The 23,647-nt window shown below is 36.9% G+C and overlaps 3 protein-coding genes across 3 annotated transcripts; 2 read left to right on the top strand and 1 right to left on the bottom strand.

Moving 5' to 3' along the window:
- Positions 1–2,650: 2,650 nt before the first annotated feature.
- LOC136264801 (NACHT, LRR and PYD domains-containing protein 10-like) lies at positions 2,651–12,236 on the top strand. Its single transcript, XM_066059570.1, has 3 exons — positions 2,651–2,811; positions 9,920–10,186; positions 10,855–12,236. The coding sequence occupies exons 1-3, from the start codon at positions 2,778–2,780 to the stop codon at positions 12,234–12,236; spliced, it is 1,683 nt and encodes a 560-aa protein (XP_065915642.1). The 5' UTR covers positions 2,651–2,777.
- A 2-nt stretch (positions 12,237–12,238) lies between these two features.
- On the top strand, positions 12,239–15,622 carry LOC136264618 (uncharacterized). Its single transcript, XM_066059392.1, has one exon. The coding sequence runs from the start codon at positions 12,240–12,242 to the stop codon at positions 15,258–15,260; it is 3,021 nt and encodes a 1,006-aa protein (XP_065915464.1). The 5' UTR covers position 12,239; the 3' UTR covers positions 15,261–15,622.
- A 2,705-nt stretch (positions 15,623–18,327) lies between these two features.
- On the bottom strand, positions 18,328–21,839 carry LOC136263977 (52 kDa repressor of the inhibitor of the protein kinase-like). Its single transcript, XM_066058648.1, has one exon. The coding sequence runs from the start codon at positions 21,101–21,103 to the stop codon at positions 18,341–18,343; it is 2,763 nt and encodes a 920-aa protein (XP_065914720.1). The 5' UTR covers positions 21,104–21,839; the 3' UTR covers positions 18,328–18,340.
- Between the last annotated feature and the right edge of the window lie 1,808 nt (positions 21,840–23,647).

The raw sequence follows: 23,647 nt of genomic DNA, 5'->3' as shown, positions 1-23,647 counted from the left end.
TTGCATATACAAAATGCTCATACACTAGCTAGTTTTATAAATTTTAAAATAGCTACATGTTAATAACTAATTTTCAATCATTCACTGTAGCTACATAAACTGGAACAATGAAATTATTTCATTGGGGGAAAACACTGCTTCTTTGCAAAACAAAATAATTATTAATTTATTTTATTTATATCATACACTATGATAGTAGTGTATAGTAGGGACTACAAAGGAGTAGGCGTGGCCCACAGGATAAGATCACCCAAAAGCCAGCCTCAAGTTTCCCTGACGACAATGAGGCAGTATTGGTTAGGTAAAACATATAGTACGTGCTCCAAGAACTGTTCAAAAAGCACCTCTGTAATCCACGCATACAAAAAGAAATGGTAACGCATGCACCCCGGTTATATCAATTATCATTTGAAAAGTGAGGTATCCATTACGCTTCGTTGTCGGCTATGTTCAACCCATTACATAGCAGTACAAATCAAGAACTGTTTGAAAAGCACCTCTGCTATCAAAAGAGCCATTATGACAAATACGGACGATTTCTGTTCTTGTTTCCATTACGAAAGGAGCCATCATGTGCTATCGACAAATCGACACTTTTCGCTGTCAGCAAAGATGAATGAGACACAAAGGAGGACACTGGTAAGTCCATGAAGAATGCATTGTACATACTGCAGTATGCCAAAAGCACCTGTCGGGCCGAAGCAATGTCGAACAGTGAAAAAATCAAGCCCATAGCCTTAGCCGTTATCGAGTTACGCTTGTTTGAAGGCATCAGTCAGTTACTCAGTCAGTCAGTCAGCAGAAGATTCCGTTAAATAAATATTTTTTTAAAAATTCCATAGCAACTTGTTGAAAGCGTTTCGGGTCAATTTGAAAACTTGTTTGGGCTATAGGTAACATTACTCAATCTCAAAAAATCAGTCCCTCAAAATATTTAGTTCTATGGCATATTATCTGTGATAATATACTCTTGCACTCCTGGGGTATATTATCTATGCATTAGGGTTGGGAAATATTGAATTTTGTGACATGCGATTATTGCATGGGCCATTTAATGCGATTATTGCAATATTGCATGTGAAAATTGAAACACAACCACACAGCTTGAAAAGTCCATATGACTACTTGTTTTCACTGAGAATTAGTTCACAAACACACCTTCTTTGCTAACAAGTTAACTAATTGACATAGTTAGCAATAATATGTACAAACTGTATAAAATATGAGGTCTAGAGGAGACAAAAATTAGACGATACACGCGATAATTATTGCAAAATGCGATAATATTGCGAAGGCAAATACATGCGATAATGGTATTGTGAGCACTTGCTATAGGCAATATTGGCATTTATTGAAATATTGCTCAACCCTACTATGCATAGATATACTTTAGTTATTTATTTATTGCAGATACACATATGAAATTACGAAAATGGTGAGGTACAAAGAAGATAGAACAATATAATTGAAAAAGTGATGTGAAGGACAAATGTCAATCAATGCCAAAAGCCTATGAAAACTACTTATTTAACTACAACTTACAATAAATGCTAACTGCAGCTTAAAATTAATTACGAGGGTAAGGGAGCTTAGCACAACAAGGGCATACAAAATTGAAAGTACAGTTATTAAATTAGCTAGTTTTAAAATGATGATCTGCCATAAATATTCGAATTATAGTTTTTGCTTAATTGTGTCGAAGGAAAGGGTAAGATCAATTATTGGCAGAGCATTCCATAATCTGATACTAACCCCAGGTACCTGGGATTAGTATATCTATGATCTATGGGTACCGTATAGCCTAGCTAAATGTTTCGAAGGGGAGCAATGTTGCTAAAACTAAAATTTTCGCGGATTTGCAAGCATTCCGAAAGTATATATGCAGGTCAAAATATTTCGAAGATAAAAATTTCACTGGTAGTGAACCCCCAAAAACCACGAAATCAGCGAAAATTTCCCCCCTCAAAATATATCATAAAGGCTTATTTAATATACTTTTAAGAGGTTAATTAAATTACAGCAAACGTAATTTACGCACTTGGCCCCACTTGCACCCGGTCCGTAAACTAGCTATAACCAATGCAACCCCCAAGGGGTCCGCAACTCCCTGGAAATCTCGTACAGCCCTCTTTGAAATCTTGCTGAAATCTTTGCTTTTGAAATCTGAAATCTCTGAAAATCGTTGTAAAGTTCCGTATATTTCTCGTATACTTCCGTATTTGCAGTGTCACGTATGCTACGTACAGCATCCCCACAAGTTTGCAGAGAACTCGAGAAAGAACTCCTCGTATCACGTGACACTATTATTGCGTATATCTAATGTTTCAAATGTTCTGAAATCTTGAAATCTTGCCATAATCACTTGAAATCTTGAAAAAATTGCAAACTGAGAAAATGAGATTTGAAATCTCGCACAGGATTTACCTTTTTGGAGTTGCGGACCCCTTGTGCAACCCCACCTGTAACATTCGCAACTGGTTCACATAGCTACTAATACGGTTGGTGATCAATGCAGTAGCTATAGCTACGGTAGCTAGCTAAATGAATAGCTACAACAGCGTTTGTAACTGCATGCTAAAGCTTCACATTTGATAGGATTCAAATGTAGCTAATTGAATTTCAGTTTTCCGGGTGCATTTTTCAGTGAAACCAGGAAAGTATGTATCTATCTGGTGTCTCGTTAAAGATATGAACTAGCTATCTTTAGACAAAGCAAAGATCTATACTTTTTAGGCGTGAGGTTTTAATACTGCCACATAGACTACGCTGATTCTGCAATGGCCGATCTACGTATTCCCGAAGGAAAAAGAAGTAAGCGAACTGTTTGTGTAATTTGGATTTCATTTTGGATTTTTATTCGTTGGGCGTCGGGTTGCATTAACTAGCTACCTGACTATAGCTTATCGAGTTCATTTTCCTTGACAACCGTAACTATGATATCCGCCATGTTTATGAACAACGTTAACCACAGTGATAGTGGATTGTTTGCGTGTATTAGTCTTTTACTTTTAGACTAATAGGCGAGCTTGTGTTTATTAGTTATGCACTTGTCAATTTCATGCCCCACCCCCCCACCCCCGGGGAGGGTGGGGGAATACAGGGAATTTGACAAATCGTGATGTCAAATTCCCCACTATTGGGGCAAAATCGGCTGTCAAATCCCCACTATGTCCCCACCCCCATAGTAGGGGATTTGACAACACCTCAAGGATGACTAAGCGCATATTTCATGCATGCAACTAGTAATAAACCTGCCCTGTAGCTATAGTAAAATTATAACAAGTGCGATTTTATTGTTTAGAAATGCAACTACCGAAAACCGGTCAGTGAATTGGACAACTGTCAATTGCCCCAGGGGTGGGGACAAGAAGCAATGTCAAATCCCCACCTGGGGTGTGGGGACGCCCGGGGGTGGGAGGGTGGGGCATGAAATTGACAAGTGCATTACAAGCAGGACAAAGAAAACTTATGATTCTCTTGTTAACCCACACACAGGGAAAGGCACCGGCAATAAAATTATACATATAAATTCTCAATAGGTTTATTGTTCTGTAGAATTATTCTGAATTGAACAGACTATGGCGGAAAAATTATGCCAGATTATTCCTGTTATTATAGTTTGTTCAATTTGGCATTAATTTTACAGAGCAACTAAACGTATTGTAGAATTGCATGTATTATTTTTCTGTAACTTTACCTGTGCCAATTTCCTCGTTCCGAGATATGTCATCAGGTGATCTTTGAAGGATTTGATGGAGTGGTCATTCGTGACTCCTGCCTCAAAAATTGATGGGGCAGCTGGTCCCTCTGGTATTGATGCAGCTGTGCATGTATACCTCCTGTCTCTAATGACTTGTGTGACTCTCTTGCATCCATTGCTCAAAGCTGCCATGCATAGCCTTTTCCATTCTTCTACTACCCAAGCTGTGTTACTTGCTGATGCCTCCAATGCCTTTAGTTCCTTGAATCAGTATGTTTCATTGCATAACTTACTGCCTCCTCTTTACCAATGTCTATAGGGAGGCTTCTTCTTTACTGATGGTGAATGTTTGCTATCAGAAGAGGGAACCGCTCAGGGTGATCCTCTAGCTATGTCCATGTATTCTCTTTCTACTGTTCCTCTTATACAAAGGTTGGAAGGTATAGCAACTCAAATTTGGTTTGCTGATGATACTACTGTTGCTGGGTCTCTTGTTGATTTGGTGGAAGCAACTGTCCACCTTGGAACCTGGCTTTAGTCATTATGTGAATGTTTCAAAGTCTTGATTGGTCATCTCCCTTCGAATAACCACTGAAGGTCACCCCTATCTTGGAGCTCTCCTGAATTTATATCCACTTTTATTCAAGACAAGGTGTCTCTGAAGGGATGATGTCCTGAAACTTTCAAATTTTGTCTCTAGTCAGCCCCATGCTGTGTACTCTGTCATGATTCATGGTTTATCAAGCTCTGCCTCCATCCTCCTAATGACTCTGAGCGGACAATACTAGCTTTGCTGATTTGGCTTGGGGGTCTTGGAATTTTTGATCCTTGTAAATCTGCCCAAGACAACTACCACTTTTCAGTTCCATCATGTCTCCCTTAGCTTCAGCCATCTTAAACCAGCTTTCATCCTCTATTTTTCAACAGCAGTATACTCTCAAACAAGAGGCTTTGTCTATCAAGCGTAAGAATCTTTCTAACAGTTTTTCATCTTTTTACTCAACCTTCTCTACCAGTCTTCAGCTATCTTTGAAACTCACAGGTGAGAAAGGTGCATCCTCTTTGCTGTCCACCCTGCCAATGGTTTTGCTCTTCACAAGGGTGACTTTTGTAATGCAGTCACATTTCATTATGGTTGGTCACCCCAGAATCTCCCTGCAAACTGTGTTTGTGGCAGATCTAACAGTATTGAACATGCCCAAATGGAGCTTTCTCTACCATTCACCACAATAATATCCGAGATCTAACAGCTGATTTACTGTCTGAAGTCTGCCACGATGTGTATCCACTGAGCCCCCTCCCTTCAATCTTTGACTGGTGAGTCTCTCTTCCTCCATACTGATGCTGGTGCTCACCTAGATATCAAGGCATCTAGCTTCTGAGGTTGTTGGTTTCAACCTAAATATTTAACCCATATACTCACTCTAACTGTTCCAACCCAACATGAAAGTGTGAAGCATCATCAATTCACTGCTGTACAGAATTGCATCATGCAAAGAGTGTTCTGCTATTTCTGCTTTGCAAGCCTATGTTTGACGAGACTTCAGGGTTGCCTATAAGTGTCTGGCCTTCCTCTTGTCTCTCATCCTTATTGTAACATGATGAGCTGGCTTCGCTGCCGTTTTGGCTTTTCCCTTTTGCAATCGGCCATCATGTGCATCAGGAGTTGTCATCCCTCCTCCTGTCATCCCCTTAAGGGTTATATTCCAGCCTCAGTTGACCTAGCACTGGGGGAGGGACGCTTTGGGATTGTCTAAGCCCCTTTTTCATTTTTCTCTTCTTTCCTTTTCTCTGTTTAGGTTCTGTTGTTTTAGTTTTGTAGGTGTAGGTATAGGCAAAACCTTTTTAAATAGAACATCTTAGCTTAGAGTTACAGTGTGGTGGATGGGTGTGCCATTAGGGCTGGTTCTTCTATCCTTTAATAAAAGAAAGAAAGAAAAAAAAGCAGGATTTATTCCTGAAGTTGCTGAAAATCCACTGAGAAAACATCTTGGCGATTCTTGAATGCGTTGGGCCAATCCACATCCAATGCAGTTCCTGAGGTTGTGGAACTGGTCTCACGCCTCGATCTCCATGCTCGTACAAACTCCACAATTAGTAACACTCATTACTATCCATTCATGGGTTCACATTCACTCAAGCCTCCACCAAATACAGCAATATCAAAGAGGTGAACATATATTTTTATGTTCACTCCCAATGGTTTTGCACTGGAACAAGCATGTTTTCGTGTTGTAAACATGTTTGTGTGCCTGAATCATCTATATGAAACGTATGGAATATTTTTGAAGCCTCATAACTCACTTGTTCTTACCCATATCAAAGCACTTTTTGATAAACAGTTCAATGTTTTAATTAGCTTCACAGCACTAGTAGATGTTTGGGCAGCTGGCCCATGTAACAAGAGTAATTAACAAAAAAAATGAGGGTTGAACCAACTATACTCTGCTGACTTGATTTGTTGTACAGGACTTGCACGTCTTAACACTCTCGTACAAATCAAGTCAGGGAAAGCAGTACTGAACTAAGCTATAGCCACAAGTGGATAGTACATGAGGTTTTCTAACTAACTGTGCAGTTTGTACAAGCATGAAGAGGTGTGAGACCTTGAGAAATGCCCTGGATGTGGACTGGCCCAGTGCATTCAGGAAACATTGAATTTGTCCATGAGTGGATTTTCAGCAGTTTTACAACTTCAGGAATTAATTTTGTAACTAAACACTTACAAGATTGCTTATTAGCCTAAATGTCAAAACTAATACACATAAAACAAACCACTATCACTGCGGTTGTTCATAAACATGGCAGATACTGTGGTTGCTAAGGAGATGAAAGAACTCTGTCAAAAGTGGGGTTAATTTCAATAAGATATTTTATTTTGATCAGTTTGGCCATAGATATAACAACTCTTTGCTACTGGGCAGAGGAGGTCAGAAGTGCTTCAAGCACTACTTACTTTAATTGCATATTTTGACTTGAGATCTCATGCTAGTTGCAACACAAAAACCAGCAGTTCATTAGATATTTAGATTGTGCTTTGTATCAAACAGTACAGTAGTACTCTTTAGTAGGGCTAAAGTAGGGTTACCAAATGTAAAAAAATGAAATCTTGAATGCTAACTGCTGGTAGCTACATGTTGTTCTAACTCTCACACAGATGTAGTGGCGGTAAATATTCCATTGCCTTCTTCAATCAAAATATCTGCTAAGTCTGAGATTACAAGCTGTAACTTTCTGCTGCCTTGATCTTTATCACAATACTGGAGTTCAACCTTCCACTGCGTCTTCACCTAAAAAGCATTGGTGAGGTAGGCTTCCTGTCGCTACATTATTTGAGCATGATTTCGGGATACAAAAATGGGTTTTTGTCTACAGACACCAAATGAATGATAGCCAAAACTTCCTCACATCACAGTAGTAGTCTTCCATCAACAAAGAGGTCACATACGAAGTATGGTTAAATTTGAAGGTTGCAAACCATCTGGGTGAACCTGGAATAGGACAAGATATGCCGACAATTACACCTTGATTACAAAACGTGCCCCATTAACTGCTTAAAAATAGAAACCTCAGTGTAAAACAAAAGAGTCATAAAGTGTATAGTAGCAACGTTGTTGTTGCCTGCATGCAGTTTAACACTTAGCCAATCCAATCAGACTCATGTGACTGAGCTTGGGTATGATCACTGATGATACACTGCTTAAATTGTGCCAACCTATGCAGAAATGTAAAAATTACCATGTGTAGACACTGTTAATAGCACCGCACGAGATGTCAAGTGTACAGATCACGATAATAGTGGAAATCATGTGAATTTGATGTTATTTGTCTTAGCACCTTTTAGCTTTATTTACAGCTTCTGACAAAAATAATCTTGTTGCTAGCTATACTTTATGGATGCTGCTGTTATTTTACGGAAAAATCTCTAGTAGGTTGGGCAAGCTATCTTGTTAAGGTGTGATTTTGCCTTATCTCGATGTAATTATTACTGTGTATAACTGTGTACTGATTGCTGCAAGCATTATTTTAATATCTGTGGTTTGTACAGTAAAATACGTACTACTGTAATCAGTATTAACATTCAGTACAATGCATTTGATAAATCTACAGTAATACATTTCTGCTTAGTCTGTTGTTGCTGATAGCTCAATGGCTATTTCCATTCTATATGATTCTAACCTTGTACTTGTTGATTAATATTTGGTATAAACAGTTCTCAGAATTATTATATAAGGAGAAATGACTCACACAAACCACATGGGTTACTACAGTATGCATATTTATTGTTCAAAATGTTCTTTTAATTGGTTCACTCGATATAGCTATCTAACATGCTTGAAGGCATTAAAATATTTTTTCATATGAATTTAGCTGTCCATACAGAATTTAATGATCAGTTAAACCTATTAATTGCGTTAGCTTGCACAATTAAACTGTAGTAAACACTAGTGCATTATTATAACTTGCCTTGAGCTCCACCTCATCAAGTTATGCAGAGTTGTATACTTGCATGTGTATAAGTTTTACTAAAAATGTGTAATTTGCATAAACTGTTGCTACATTATACGTGGTAACACAGATTGAATGAAGTTATGATTATTCCTTCTGCTTTTGTATGTAAATATGATTTTTTAACTTTTCTAATGTGTGGACAATGAAGCAAGCATGGTATTATCACTCTACAGTATGGTATTATCATACAGTATATGCTAGTATCATACAGTACAGTATACATAGTTAGTGTGGTAGTACTGTAGTAGGAATCAGGAAGGTTTACTTTTTCACAAAAGCCAACCTCACAATACCTTCATGGCACCTTGGCAGAGCAGAGCCCAAAGGTGCCTTGAATATGACCTGAAATGCTTCCAATAGGATTTTTATATTTTCTATTGGCTGACTGCCTAACTGACCGATGCCTTCAGACAAGCTTAACTTGATTATGGCTAAGGCTACAGGCTTGATTTCTTTCACTGTTCGACATTACTTCAGCCTGATCTGACTGGTGCATTTTAGCATACCACAGTACATACAATGCATGCTTCATGGACTTACCTGTGCCTTCCTTTACATCCCATTTATCTTTGCTGAAAGTGCAAGGTGTTGATTCAAGGTAGTACTGCATGATGGCATCCTTATACATTTTAATGGTATCATCTGAGTTATCCAGGATTGATTGCAGAGGTCCTTCTCCTTCTTTTGTAATGCTGTGCAACAGGCTGAGCATAGCTATTTTGTAATGGCCACTTTGCTTTTTTAGTAATTTGATAGTTGGGTATGTGTTCAGAAAACAATAAGTCTGGCGCCATTCTTCTAATGCAATATGCACAGATTCTCCAGTCATAATAATGAAGTAAACAAACTTGTACAAGGAAAAATTAGGAATTTAAGTTTGATTACGGATCAAAGAAATAAAACAACGGAGGTTTCCTACACCTGAAATAGGACATTTAATCCCTACTGATCAGGGATTAATATATACTAGTATATTTGTGACCAAATTTTTGATAATAGTTGATCTACGCACACACCAGTTAAGTTCACTTTTCACCATGAATGGATAGCCACACCAATACTCTACACGTTTGCACCACAGCCATGTTACTGATTTGCTCAGGATACTTTTCACGAGTGGATTTTTAGAGACATGTGCCAACCACTAGGAAGGCTCTGGCACCTTGTAATGTCACTGGCCAGCTGAAACACGAGACTAGAGACATGAACAGCCTTGGACAGTTGCCCAGACATTTTCTATATATGTTTCTTTAATTTTCAGTTGCACAGGTGGTCTTGAGAGCTCAATATTAAGGCTGGAGACACCATATGACCCATTCAGCCATTTTCTGTTCATATATCAATCACTTATCCCCCACCACCCCCACCCATGATGATGTGCTTGTGTCACAGATACCGAAAAAAGGTGCTCAAAATCATGGTTATATCAATAACTAATTTGCTATGGATTGAAGTGAAATAAACACTATGGTTAGCTGCATTCAAGGTGAAAATTTCAAACTCTTGGCTTTTGACCTTCCCAAACTATACTGGATTGAATTATTTAAAATCACATATCTCACAATCTATTGATGTGACAGTTTTCCCACATTTAAGGTGTCGATGGCCTCCCTTGTTTTGCTACTTTTTATTTCTTTAATCCCTAACTGAACTTAAACTTGCTATATTTTCCTTGTACATGTATTGTGTACATATGCATTGTTACAGGAGATGACACACCTGAGGCACGTGACACTAACACACATATTGTGCCATATTGTGCAACAAAGTGGAGGGAGTTGGGAGAAGCCCTAGGATTCCTACCTTCACAGCTTGACATCATAAACATTGATCATCCCAACAGTTGTGAGGAGAGATGTAAAGTGATGTTACAAAAATGGGTGAAACAAGACCTCTCAGCTACATGGGGCAACCTCATTGATGCTGTGAAGGCTATTCATTCAGTTCCTTGTGCATTACTTAACTCTAGTGAAGGTATGTATGTGTACATATTGAACAACGAATAGACTGTGACACATATGCAAACTGTTCTTTTAGCATGTTTAAGAGTTGTGGGAAATCCAGACTTATTGCCCAATAGGTTTAATTTTTCAATATAAAGACACCGTCAAATTTATTTCATAGTCCAAATCATCCATGGTTAAATGGTCTAGCAGCTTCAAGCCCAGTAGGCCCAGTTTCAACGCCCCATACAAAAGGTCTGGGGTCTTCATGTAGTTCTGGCCAACCAGGGATGGCTGTATGTTGCTGTACAGCTCCATATTGTTTAAAGAATTGTACTGTAAAATTCCTTAAATTTTAGACAGTTTTGAGTCCTACATGAATGGTCCATAACTTGGCCTAATCCTTACACATTCCTCTTAACCCTTTGGCCTCTCCTTCACCCCTGTCCACCACCCGTATTGGAGTTTACCTGATGCAGCCAACCTCAACAAGTAAACTATTTGAAATAGCAAAACGTATAGCCAAAAGATTGATTATATATTTTCCAATAGAATTGTTGATTGTTTACTATAGAAACATATGACTAAGCTAGAAAACTCGCCTTCAAAATTTTCTGGTTATGTATCATTGCTATTTATGCTGCACAACTCATTATAGGTGTCATCATGAATCACCATGTTAACATTTGTTTCTTAAAGGTCAAGTTTTGCAGTCAGTCTCCAAGTATCTAAAAGAAAGGTACATCCAAACTAGGCTTCATGTACCAGATGATGGTACCGAAGATATATGGCAACTCCTCTACCCTGAACATTTTGTGAACATGCTACTTATAAAACACCACAAAAGACGGGGAGAAAAGGAAATTTCCGATGTAGCTGGTATTATGAGGGAAGGCTTAATGAAATTTATCGATGGATCATCGCACACACAAGTACATGAAAAGTTATCTCAACTACAGGATGGTAAGTTGTATTACAACAAGTTTGAGACTTTTCAGCTCTCTGACATATTTAATCCTATTTATTGCGACAGTGGAGCTACTATAGATCCTAAAATGATACTAATTAATGGAGCACCGGGTAAGGGAAAAACAACACTCTGTAAAGAAATGGCTTACCGCTGGGCTAAAGGATCACTACTAAATGATACTACACTTGTTTTCTTACTGTTTTTACGTGACCCAGCAATACAAAGAATTTATGATTTAAACGATCTGGTTCATTACTTCTACAATTTTAAGCAGTCAGCAGCTGACCTATCAGCACAGTGTGCTGATGTGTTATTTAAAATAGACAATATTGACATTACAATAATATTAGATGGCTTAGATGAATTTTCTAGTACTAAAGACAATTTGCTCATTAGCAACATTTTAAAGCATGAAGTCTTGACACGTTGTACTGTGGTAGTCACCTCTCGTCCTATTGCCACAGAAATACTTCAAAAACGTGCTGATGTTACAGTAGAAGTATTGGGTTTTACAGAGGAAAGTAAGAAATCTTATATTGAGCAGGAGCTTCAAGATTACCCCAACAAATCTCAGCGTCTATTGTCTTTTCTCCATGATAACCACACCATCAACAGTGCTTGCTACATACCCATCATGTTAACTATTCTGGTGTACACATTTAAGGATTATGAAGAACTACCAAAAGATGAAACTGAGTTATATGAAAAGTTTATTTGTTTAACAATCTCTCGGTTTCTGCAAAAGCTGGGTGGTGGGTCAGCCAACACAGCATTGTCTATTAAACATTTGTCAGAAATGCATCACCAGTATTTAATACATCTCTCCCAGCTTGCTTTTGAAGCTTTAAAGCATCAAAAACACATATTTACAAAGGAAAGTTTTAGTGCCAATTTCATATTAGCATTCAATAATTTTCATGGCCTTGGTCTTTTGAACTACACCCAGTATACAAGTTATAAACACAAAATCGACAAGTGTATTTCTTATAACTTTGTGCATTTGTCAATTCAAGAATATTTGGCAGCTTATTACATAAACATGCTTGATATTTCTGATCAGTTCAAACTACTTAAAAATACATTTTTTGTAAATAACTTCATGCATATATGAAGCATGTTTATTCAAATAAACAAATCCAACATGCATGAATTTCAAACACTGTTAACTTACAGTCATGTATCTGAAATTTCCAATGAAGCCAAGAATAAACTGTTATCAATTGTTGAAGGATTAAGTTTATTTGAGGATTTTTACAAAGTTGCAAGACTCACAGTTGTTACTTCTGGTACATTTCGCATATTATGTTACAAAAATAGTGAAAAAAATCTTTCTGAACCAGAGCCTCGAACAAGTGGTTATCATCAAAATACATTTTATTTCTTTCAGTACTACGACCCATTTGTTGGAATTAATTGCTTTAAGCTATACTTATCATTATGCAGTACTGATGAAAGTGTTAATTATTTGATAGAAATTTATTTACTTGATAAGAGTATGCATGAAATTGCTTATTATGATATATTGTTAGAGCTGATGTGTAACCATAATCTTGCAATGATGCTGCTGACCAGTACTACACTATTGGCATGTAGAGCAAAACCACGACAAATATCTGATGTGCTTGATATGAATGATTCTTTAAAGAGTATCATAATAAGAGATTGTCATATCACTAGTGATAGTGCAAAAGTCTTGTCATCATATCTGATTAAAATTAACACATTAGAGCACTTCATAATTGAAAATACATCTATCGATACATTATTACCCATTATTGATGGTTTAAAAACATTATCTCAGTTGAAATGTATTATATTAGCTGACATCAACTTATTAGGGAAAGTGGTGAATGACTTAGCAGATGTGATTAAAATTAATACTTGTCTTGAAGAAGTGCACTTGCAAAATAATAAGTTACATTCCACTGCAGTCGTGATTCTACAAGCATTAAAAGGAACTTCAAATCTTAAAATTTTAGATTTAATTAACAACAACATGTCAGGAAGAGTGGTGGATGACTTGGCAGATGTAATAAAATGTAATACTTGTCTAGAAGAACTCCATTTGTACAATAATAATTTACAATTGTCTGCGGTTGAAATTTTACAAGAATTAAAAAGAATTTCGTCTCTTAAAAAACTGGATTTAAATAGCAACACTTTATCAGAAAAAGTAGCGAATGATTTGGCAGATGTTATCAAATCTAACACTTGTCTAGAGGAATTACATCTGGAGAATAATAACTTGCAATCATCTGCAATAGTAATTTTGAAATCCCTAAAACTAACTACAAATCTTAGGAAGCTAAACTTAAATGGGAACAACATATCAAAAAAAGTGGTACATGACTTAGCAGAAGTCATCAAACATAACACCTGTCTAGAAGAGCTTTATTTGGGGGGTAATAATTTACAACCATCAGCGGTTATAGTTTTACATGCATTGAAAGGAATTTCAAGTCTCAGAAAGCTAAGCTTAAATAGCAATAACATGTCAGAGAAAGTAGTGGATGACTTAGCAGATGTCATAAAAAATAACACCTGTCTAGAAGAACTATATTTGGATTCTAACAATTTACAATCTTTCACTGTAGTAATTTTACAAGCTTTAAAACAACTTTGGAGTCTTAAGAAGCTTAGCTTAAATAACAACAACATGTCAAATGAAGTGGTATATGACTTGGCAGATGTAATTAAACATAATTTTCATCTAGAAGAGCTCAGTTTGGACAGTAATGATTTACAATCATCCATGGCAATAATTTTACATGCATTAAAAAAAGTTTCAAATCTTAAAAAGTTGAATCTAAATAATATTCGTATATCCAAAAATGTGCTAATTGACTTGGCAGATGTGATAAAATGTAACACTTGTCTAGAAGAACTTCACTTGTTTTATAACAATTTACAGTCATCAGCTGTTGTTATTTTACATGCTTTAAAACAGATATCAAGTCTTAAGAAATTAAACTTGAATAGCAACTACATGTCAGAAGAGGTTGTGGATGACTTGGCAGATGTGATAAAAAGAAACACTGGTCTACAAGAACTTCATTTGGACTATAACTTTTTTCAGTCATCTACAGTTGTAGTATTACAAGCTTTAAAAACAGTTTATCATCTTCAAAAACTAAACCTGAACTACAACTATATGTCAGAAGAAGTGGTACATGATTTAGCAGATGTGATTAGCAACAACAATTGTCTAGAAGAGCTTCAATTATATAATAATAATTTAGGGTCATCAGCAGTTGTGATATTACAAGCACTAACAAGAATTTCAGGTCTTACAGTGCTTAACTTAAGTTGCAATAACATGTCAGAAAATGTGGTGAATGACTTGGCAAGTGTAATAAAAAATAACCCTTATATAGAAGAACTCTTTTTGGATCATAATAATTTACAATCACCTGTAGTTGTAGTGTTACAAGCACTGAAAAGGACTTCACATTTAAAAAACCTGAACTTGAACGGCAACAATATGTCCGCAAAAGTGGTGAATGACTTGGCAGATGCCATCAAAAGTAATACATCTCTTGAAGAACTCCACTTGTTCAGTAATGATTTACAGTCATCTGCAGTTGTAATTTTACAGGCTTTAAAAGAAATTTCAACCCTTACGAAACTGAACTTGAATAGTAACAATATGTCAGGAAAGGTAGTAAATGACTTGGCAGATGCAATCAAAAGCAACACTTATCTAGAAGAGCTTTATTTGGGCTGTAATAATTTGCAGTCATTGGCAGCTGATATTTTACAAGCATTAAGAGAAATTTCAACTCTTAAAATTTTGGACTTAGGTAACAATAATATGTCAGGAAAAGTGGTGAATTGCTTGGCAGATGTCATCAAAAGTAATACTTGTCTAGAAGAACTGTATTTGGACTATAATAATTTACAATCTACTGCAACAGTTATTCTGCAAGCTTTACAAGGAATTTCAACTCTTCAGAAACTAAACTTGAATGGTAACAATATGTCAGAAAATGTGGTGGACAACTTGGCAATTGTGATCAAAAACAATGCTTGTCTCGAAGAAATTCATTTGTTCGAAAATAATTTTGGATCATCTGTGATTGTGTCTTTACAAGTGTTGAAGGAAAACCCACTTTTTAAAAACATTGTCAAATTTTAATGGGTGACATCACATGAGCAGTGAAAGTAGTACAGTCACCATTTCGTAGAACAGTACAACTTTTAAATCAATCATCAAAGCTAGCACATAACCTAAGCAAGCAAGGTACAGTACTTGTTCTAAATCAGGCACAACGTGTTTTCAAGTCTTACCATGACTCTGTCTAAAAGATGCTATTGTACTCTAGCTTTTTTGAGCATATCCCCAATGCCTTTTCTTGTGCTAACTGCACTTAAACTTCAGTAAACATTATACATTACTGTTGTGGTTCTTCTGGAATACAAGTATTCCACCTAAAACGTATATAGTGCCATGTCAACTATACTCACTTATATACATTTGTGTATATACATATATTTATAAGTATTCGTATATCAAAGTAAATAATTTACTTTTGCTTTATATAAAGAGAACTAAATTATTTCTTATAAAAATAATACCTAAAATTAAAGATTAAACTAGTCTGTTAAAATGAGACGCCACACTAACCAGATCCATCGGAGATGGAGCTCTGTCAAAATTCAAAATGACTGGATGATGATTGAGCACCGTGAATGCAAGCAATGGCAGATCGCAGAAAAGAGAAAGAGAGAGCAGCAAAGCCAACCCAGGGTAACAGTAATTTTCCCCCCACTTAATTGGTGAACAAAAGAGAAGCCAGACATTTGCAGAAGAAGCATTCTACGTACTATACTTAGTGATGTTTGCTGCAGTGCAAATACAGAGCAACTCAAGTATTCAGTGGTCCTTTTATTATCCGAACTCATTGGGCCCTGGATATTCAAAAAGTTGGGAAAAATGAAGCCCATACATTTATATACAGTGCCCTGTTTAACCACTCTAATAGAATACATGCTTAGACAAAAATAATACTTCTGAATCAATAGAATAGTCCATTGCTGCTGTTCAGATAACAGAATGTTTGGTTAATCAATGACTGGACCATGTACTGTATAGCACTTACACCAAGTATATTTGTATGCATGAAGGCAATTTTTTGTGAGTTTAATCATGAGGTAGTTAGGGTTGAAAAGTGCGAACACTAGTTGGCCTTGAAATCACCAAAGATTTTCCTCCATGCATGCACAGACAATGAAAGCCATCTTAATGCTTAACAAGTAAACCGGTCTTTGGCTTCTTCACCAGGTATAAGTACTGTACCTTCTTTTATTGTATTAACCTCCCTCTTGATATATGGCAGAAAAGACGAACATGGAAGCTTGCAACAGTATGATTAGGTACGGACTATGGAAGTACCAGGCTTGGGATTTAAACCCAGCTCAGCTATAATAATAATATTATTTGTATTTTTAATCAATCCATGGTTAGTTCATGTGGGTGGTCCCTTCAAATAATAAGATAATAAGTTTAGGGCAAAATTGCAGTATAGATTGTTTATTGGCAAGTTACTTTAATAGTATCAGTTTTTAAATCTAAAATAATTGTTAAAAGTCCAATATAATTATAGCTTCTGGGGGTTGCACCATGCATGTTGTATGTCAGCTCTAGAATCAACACTGGGCCAGGTGAATAATTGGTGCCAAATTTAACTGTCAATAATGATGGCCTAAATATCATAGAATTGTGTGCATTTGGATGAAATGGCAATTTGCATAGGCATATCTAAGGTTAGATTTGCCCTCTTGATTTTAATTGCCCCCTAGATTTTAGGACAACTTTCACACTAAATCAGGCTATGAATTGCTCACACACTGTTAAAGTACAGAAAGATTTTTATTCATTTTAATTTAGTCTGAAAATCATTTACATTCTCAGTGGCAACAACTTTGTTTGGCAGGGAGGGAGTTCCAGATCCCAATGGTTGATGACAGGAACGGTTAAACAGAAGACAAGTCACAAATAGAGGCTGTACACATGTTTACTGTACATGTGGAAAGTATGCAATATGAAGCCCTTGGGCAAAAGAGTTCAAATTTTTCCACTATCTAATAAAACACCCAATTTTTGAAAAGAAAATTCAACCAACCATTAAATGTATTGTGATACCGCCTCATTGTTCTTCTACCACTTAACTCTGAGTACAACAACCATCAAATAGCTATGATCTCAAAAACACAATCCTAAGCTTTTCTTCAGACCTGTGTCAATATTTAAGGCATTCAACTATAACATGTGTAACCCCGACCACATTGTAGTTCCTTTGTACAGTTATCAGGTCACTTAAATTTTTGCACTGAGCATATATGATTAGTTTAGTCTTCTCTTGAAGAAAAGTATTTTATGACTCAGTATGATATATATTGTGCAGTTCAGCAACTAGACATCACTAAGCAAATAGCCACACTTATCAATAATTATTTAGATTCACAAATGAAGTAAAGGTACATAGGTTTGTTTGTCTTATCACCTTAGATGAGCACATGTACACCCTATTACTTTATATCATGGCCACTTGGGATTTGCTTGATAACTATATTGCTACATAGTCATCTCATCACATTTGTATATATAAAATACCATGTGACTGAGTTGTTTAGTAAATATCCTGATTTGTTAGTTGTGTTACATATCCAGTGTACTTTCATTGGATATTGCTATTCCACTAGGAAAGGCTAATAAAGCCTGTAAATGCAGAATTTTGACACTAATACGATCATAAAAATCTCAGGCTCATCGGTGACTTGATCCTCCAGCAAGATCCAATCTATATATGCACGTGACAAAGGTGCCACAAGAGCTGTAGACGTTTAGTTCAAGTGAAAAGGACATTTCTAGTTCTATAATGAAACAGTGGAACCTCTCTTAACAAGCTCCCTGAATTAAGGACACAACAGAAAAAACCTCCATAATAAGGACAAAAATTTTGGTCCCAACAGGTCTGGTTAATACATTTTGTACCCTGAAAGAAGAAAACCTCTATATTACAGCAAAAAGTGGCCAAAAATTCTGGGTCCCAAAATGTCTAAAATAGAGAGGTTCCACTGTACTTTTTTCAATCTCACATTTCAGCAGATGCTTGACTCAGGGGCTGATCCAGGGGGGGTGGATGGGGTGGCTAGCCACCCACCCTGGATTAAACTATATATCACGGCATGCAAATTAAGCATTAACAGCTCATACTAATCATATAAAACACTACTTGTACACATTTTTCTGCTATGTTTAGTTGCAAACTCTTTACATATTTGTTCAACATTCAGTTGAAAGCTAAATCCTTGCATTGCTAACACCCCAAGGTTGCCCAGTCTTTCATCCGTCATAGTGGTGCGCAACCACAAATGAATTTGCCTGAGACAAGAAAAGGTCCTTTCTGCTTCAGTGCTTCCAATCGGAAGTATTACCAATATGCACAGGAGTTCTCTTATATTGGGGAAGAATATTGGATCTGCATCTTCACTCAGCAAGTGAGTTATAGACTTCTCCTTTAAAGTGGCATGGAATTTATTGCAGTGAGCTTTCCATCTAGCAAGTTCACTGTCAAGGTCATCTTCTGCTGGTAGCAAATGACTCCATTTAGATTTTAAGATGGTACACAGTTGATGTTCGTCTTTTGTGGTAATTACAGTGGGCACCAATGCACACAGTTCATAATGTGCTCGTGTATCTACAGAAAATCTGGCTTCCAATTCACTTATAATTGAGTCTAACAAAGGAATGGTAATTGTCACTCTCCAGTAATCAGTTGGTGAGCTTACTGTAGGGTTTGGTCTAGTTTGACGGCCTCTTATAACACGGGGCATACTTTCGCTGCTGCTAATATCCCTGCATAGATTTAGAGCTTTATGATAAATTCTATTATGTTCAGCATTTACATTTTCACGAAGTTGCTTGTAATGCTCCTTGACTTCATCAACTTTTTTAAAACCAAAGTATACCTCTTGTAGTCTACCTTGTAAACATTCTGCAATTGGTTTAATCGGCTCCAATAATTCTTTTGATAGCAAAAATGCAACCACGTGCTCAAAGCTAGTAAAAATGTGCTTCAAACCATTAGCAGTGCTACGAGATTCAGAATCCCAGTTCCAAGTATTTCCATCAGGATAAATTTCATTGTCATCATCAGCAGGTGAACAAATATGTTCCCAAGTCTTAATAAGGTAAGGATACAATTCTAAAATTGTGGTGAAAGTATTATGCCGTTCAACCCATCTTGTTTTACACAGCCCATTTATCTTAGATTTCCTGGCAGATGGACACAAGCGCTGAATTATGTGTTCAAGAAACCGTTGTCTCTTTGGAGAGTTGTGGAAGTATAAGAACGCCTGATGACAGTTATCAATCATATTTTTTACAGCTTGAACCTTTGAAGAATGGCATATTACTAGATTCAAACTATGCAGGCAGCAACCTTGAAATTCTGCATCTGGTGCATTATTCTTTATATGTGCTTGTACACCAGAATTTGAAGAGCTCATGGAAGCTGTTGTATCGTATGCCTGCCCTCGGCAATTTTTAACATCAATTTCATGTTTTTGTAAAACTTGCAAGATGCCATCTGCAATGCTTTTCCCAGTTATCCTCTGAAGAAAATGGAAGTCAAGTAACACTTCGTGCTTTATTGGCTTCACACGAAAATTTTCATTATCAATTTCCAAGAACCTTAAGCAAACCGACAAAATCTCCTTACCATGAGATGTAGCTTCATCAGCAATTAATGAAAAATGTGGACACTTCTGTATGCAGGTTCGATAAAATGCACGAATTTGGTCAGCAGCTATTTCCAGTATCTCGTTTTGAACGGTCTTACTGGTATATTTTGCATTCTTTGGACCAAGTATTAAGTGTTCGCTCAGTGCTTTATTGTTCTTTGCCAGCAATCTAAGTATGGCAATGAAATTTCCTTCATTTCTTAATGGCTCCTGTGTAAAGTTCACCTTATCCTGATTGTGACCTTGGAGAGAAATTCGTTGCTTTGCACACAATAATACTGTCTCAGCAATTGTTGGCAATACTTCAGTATTAAATTTAAAATTCTTAGAGCTTTTATCAATTAACTGACTATCGATTCTTGATTCAGGATTAGCCCACCTTCTTGTAAATTCAAAGGCATGATCTACTGCTCTCAAATGATATGCATGTTTGGCATGCCTCTCCATCAACTCCTTGGATTTGTTGTAATTCTTGAAGGGCGTACACACAAATGCACCGAGATGTGTCTTTTCACTGTCAGTTAAAAACAAAATGCAGGGCAAACACCATCCTCCTTGACTATTCTCCAAACCATAACGTAACCATTTGTAATCTTGAAGCCATCGAGATTGAAAAGTTATCTGTTTTCTTTTCCTTCCTCCAGAAACAGTGAAGTAGACTGTGTCAAAATCAGTGCTCCTTAGATTGCTTTGTGATGAAGTAATCAATTCATATTTTTCATGATCTTTTATTATTCTTGATCTACTAATGGCCACTTGCAGAATATCACTAGATTCTGAGTTAGATACAAAGTTCACGTTAGGATAAGATGGCTCACCATTGCTATTAAATTCAACAGGATCACTATCATGGAAAGTTTCTGGTGCAACCTCACGGCAAAGCTCACCAGTTGATTGTTGAAGGCTCACTGTCAAATTATCTGGCCAGTTAGCTGCTTCAATGAAATCCGCATTAACTCTAATACTTTCAGTAGTGGAAGGGGTAGCCTCTGTCTCTTCATTTATGCCCTGAGATTGACATTCATTCCCATCACTGTCATTGTTGATACCACTTTCATTAGTGATTGTGACTGGAGTTTCACTTCCAGACTCAGTCTCATTGTCAATCAAACCTTCTTCCCCAACTTCACTGTCACTGTTACTTCCATCAGTAGTAAGGGTTTCACTTAGAGGATTCTGTCCTTGTTGGGCTATAACTTTTGATCTAAAATAATCTAAAATAGACCTGGACATCTGTACAAACTAGCACATGGCATCTACACTAACAGTGCACTTTATTTGAAGCAAAACCTTCAGGTGGACATTTATTATTATGGTTTTGTTCATTTACAGCTGCAGTTGTTAAATGGACATAATAGCACAGCTGCCAACAAGTTTTTAAACTATATGCTGTAGCTAGCTTTACAGTGTTTCTTCTAAACAGCTAGTACACTGTCTGAAATTCTAGCTAGTAGCTACATACAATTGTTCTTTTCAGTCAAAATCACTTCCAGATTCAATCTAATTCTTTGGTGGATTCAGGGTGGAGGGAAGGGGGCTACGGTAAAACTTTTGTTCTTATACAGTAACTGTTAGCTGCTACTGCTTTTCTTAGCTGCTACTGCTCTAACTACACTACAGTGTACAGATACAATTTATCCTAAAGGGACCCTTTTAGGATATTGTATCTGTACACTATAGTGTAGTTAGGGCAGTAGCAGTAGCAGCCAACAGTTACTGTATAAGAACAAAAGTTTTGAAACTAAGTAAAATTTGATCTAAATAGCATGTTTTGAACACCTAATTTTAAAAATTTTCCTGGGGGGGCATGCCCCCAGACCCCCCTAGACAGCTCGTGCTTCGCACTTCGCTAAGCGTGCTCCGCACGCTGTCTGCAGTCACCTCTCTCACCAGTGTATAGCTACACCCTTACTGCACATGTAAAGCTTGTGAACTAAGCCAGCCACCCCCTTTCATTTATTCCTGGATCAGCCCCTGTGACTGTCACAGAGGCTAAATGCAGAGGAATCCTAGGCTATGTGGCTCCTCAAGCACTTGCCTAAACTGTAAGCTGTCTGAGGATCTGGTCTGGGTTCTGCATGCAGCATGTTTCAGTTTCAATTTTCTGACTCTCTGTTTTGCAGGCTTTCTGTAGTCTCCTTGTAGGTCTGAGGGATAGTTTAGCTATAATCTATACCAAACACAGCCTATCTGTGAAAAAAGGGTGTGGATTCCAAAAAAGCCATGGTGAAAATCATAGGTTGTGGCTAAGAAATGGCTGCAATGATGCTAATGTCAATCATATTAATGACGAGCACCCTAGCTAGCTAGGCTGTTTTAGTCAATGTCACTGTCTTGATGATTCGTAACAACCTAGGATGTGTTGCCACAATGTCTGAGTGCTCGTCACTATGTGAGTTTCCAATGTAGCATAACCAACAGAAGCCAGCTAAGAGCTTGTTAATTTTGATTACATACATACAGGTTGATTAGCTAACTTTTGTTGTAATTTCCTGCCTTTGTCTCTTGTGGAAAATGGTTAGTGAAAGGAAAGAGAATTACTATTAATTTAATTGTTAATTTAATTAGTGATTACCTAGCTGTATATTCACCTCACTAACTGTCTAACTAGCTACAGGTTAGGCTATAGTGAATCCAGTGAGTTTAGTGAATCCAGTGATTGTAGTAAATACAGTGATTTATCAGTTGTACTCATATCAGTCTACTACAGTGGTTAATAGCTAGACAGCAAACTTGCTAATGTGATCATCCTCACCCAAGTAGTATCCACCTCAAGCCCTGGTAGCTCAAGACACCCACCTAAGTACCCTGATGATTGACCTTCAACATTGATGATCACATCATCCTCCAGACAGCTACGCAGCCTATATGCTGTTGTAGTGCCAGCTACTTCCTGGACACAAGCTGTCACCTTCAACTCTGCCAGCAACCTTTCCAGTGGTAATTCAGTATTTCACTTGCTCTCTGACTGCCCTTCATGAGCTAACTCACCTGCTTGCACTGCTAACTCACCTGTTTAGTTTTTTTTTCATTGTTCTCAACTTTGAACTTCACAGATGGTTCAGTTAGGTTTCTCAGGAGAGTTGTGTACTGGTTCTTCAAATTAACTCAGTGGAATTCAGGCCCACAGCCAGTTTTCTTGTTATCTATATACCCATGACATTTTCTCAACATCTTGTGTTTCTTGTATCAGCTATGTAATAAAAGTAAATCAGTTTTTAATCTTTGGTACTTACCATATTAATGTCACTTTGATTATTTCCCTCCCTATTTTTTCAGTCTGATCTCTGTGTTAGCTATACTCTTTGACTGAGACTTTTAGGGTTTCCACTCAAAATAGGAAGGTACTTCTTTTTTTTGGTTTTGGAGATTTTCACACAGACTGACCTATCACATAATTAAAAGCAAATAAGTGATAATTTATTACTGGATTGTTTGTAGCATTCAATATTAGCATAATTTTTTTTAACACACGTATATAAATATCCAAAAAGTCATCATGTGCCCATTATAGCTACATTGGACAGCCTATTCAGAAATCACTGTATTTTAGGTGATCTAAGATACCATATTACGGGAATAATTCACAGAAGAAATCATTTGCAAATTTTGCAATTTTAGATGCATTTGCAAATGTTTTCTTGCATTTTTTTCCTACCATTAAAAACCTTTTTTCATGGATCACACTGCTTGAAGTATCTTAGTTTACTACAGTGGTATATCCCCAGTATATGGAACAGTTAATTGTTTGTTATTTTAGTAGTTTTTCAGTAAACC

The sequence above is a fragment of the Dysidea avara genome, chromosome 8 (assembly GCF_963678975.1).
Source record: "Dysidea avara chromosome 8, odDysAvar1.4, whole genome shotgun sequence".
NCBI classification, from domain to species: Eukaryota; Metazoa; Porifera; class Demospongiae; order Dictyoceratida; family Dysideidae; genus Dysidea; species Dysidea avara.
Note: the sequence above shows the minus strand (reverse complement) of the source record. Positions and strands in the feature narration are given on the sequence as shown.

What these genes read in the sequence shown, in the direction of transcription:
- LOC136264801 (XM_066059570.1), top strand. Translation starts at nt 2,778, where the DNA reads ATGGCCGATCTACGTATTCCCGAAGGAAAAAGAA. An exon ending in TATTCCCGAAGGAAAAAGAA is followed by an intron (nt 2,812 to 9,919) that starts GTAAGCGAACTG and finishes GCATTGTTACAG; the next exon opens with GAGATGACACACCTGAGGCA. An exon ending in ATTACTTAACTCTAGTGAAG is followed by an intron (nt 10,187 to 10,854) that starts GTATGTATGTGT and finishes TGTTTCTTAAAG; the next exon opens with GTCAAGTTTTGCAGTCAGTC.
- LOC136264618 (XM_066059392.1), top strand. Translation starts at nt 12,240, where the DNA reads ATGTTTATTCAAATAAACAAATCCAACATGCATGAATTTCAAACACTG.
- LOC136263977 (XM_066058648.1), bottom strand. Translation starts at nt 21,103, where the DNA reads ATGTCCAGGTCTATTTTAGATTATTTTAGATCAAAAGTTATAGCCCAA.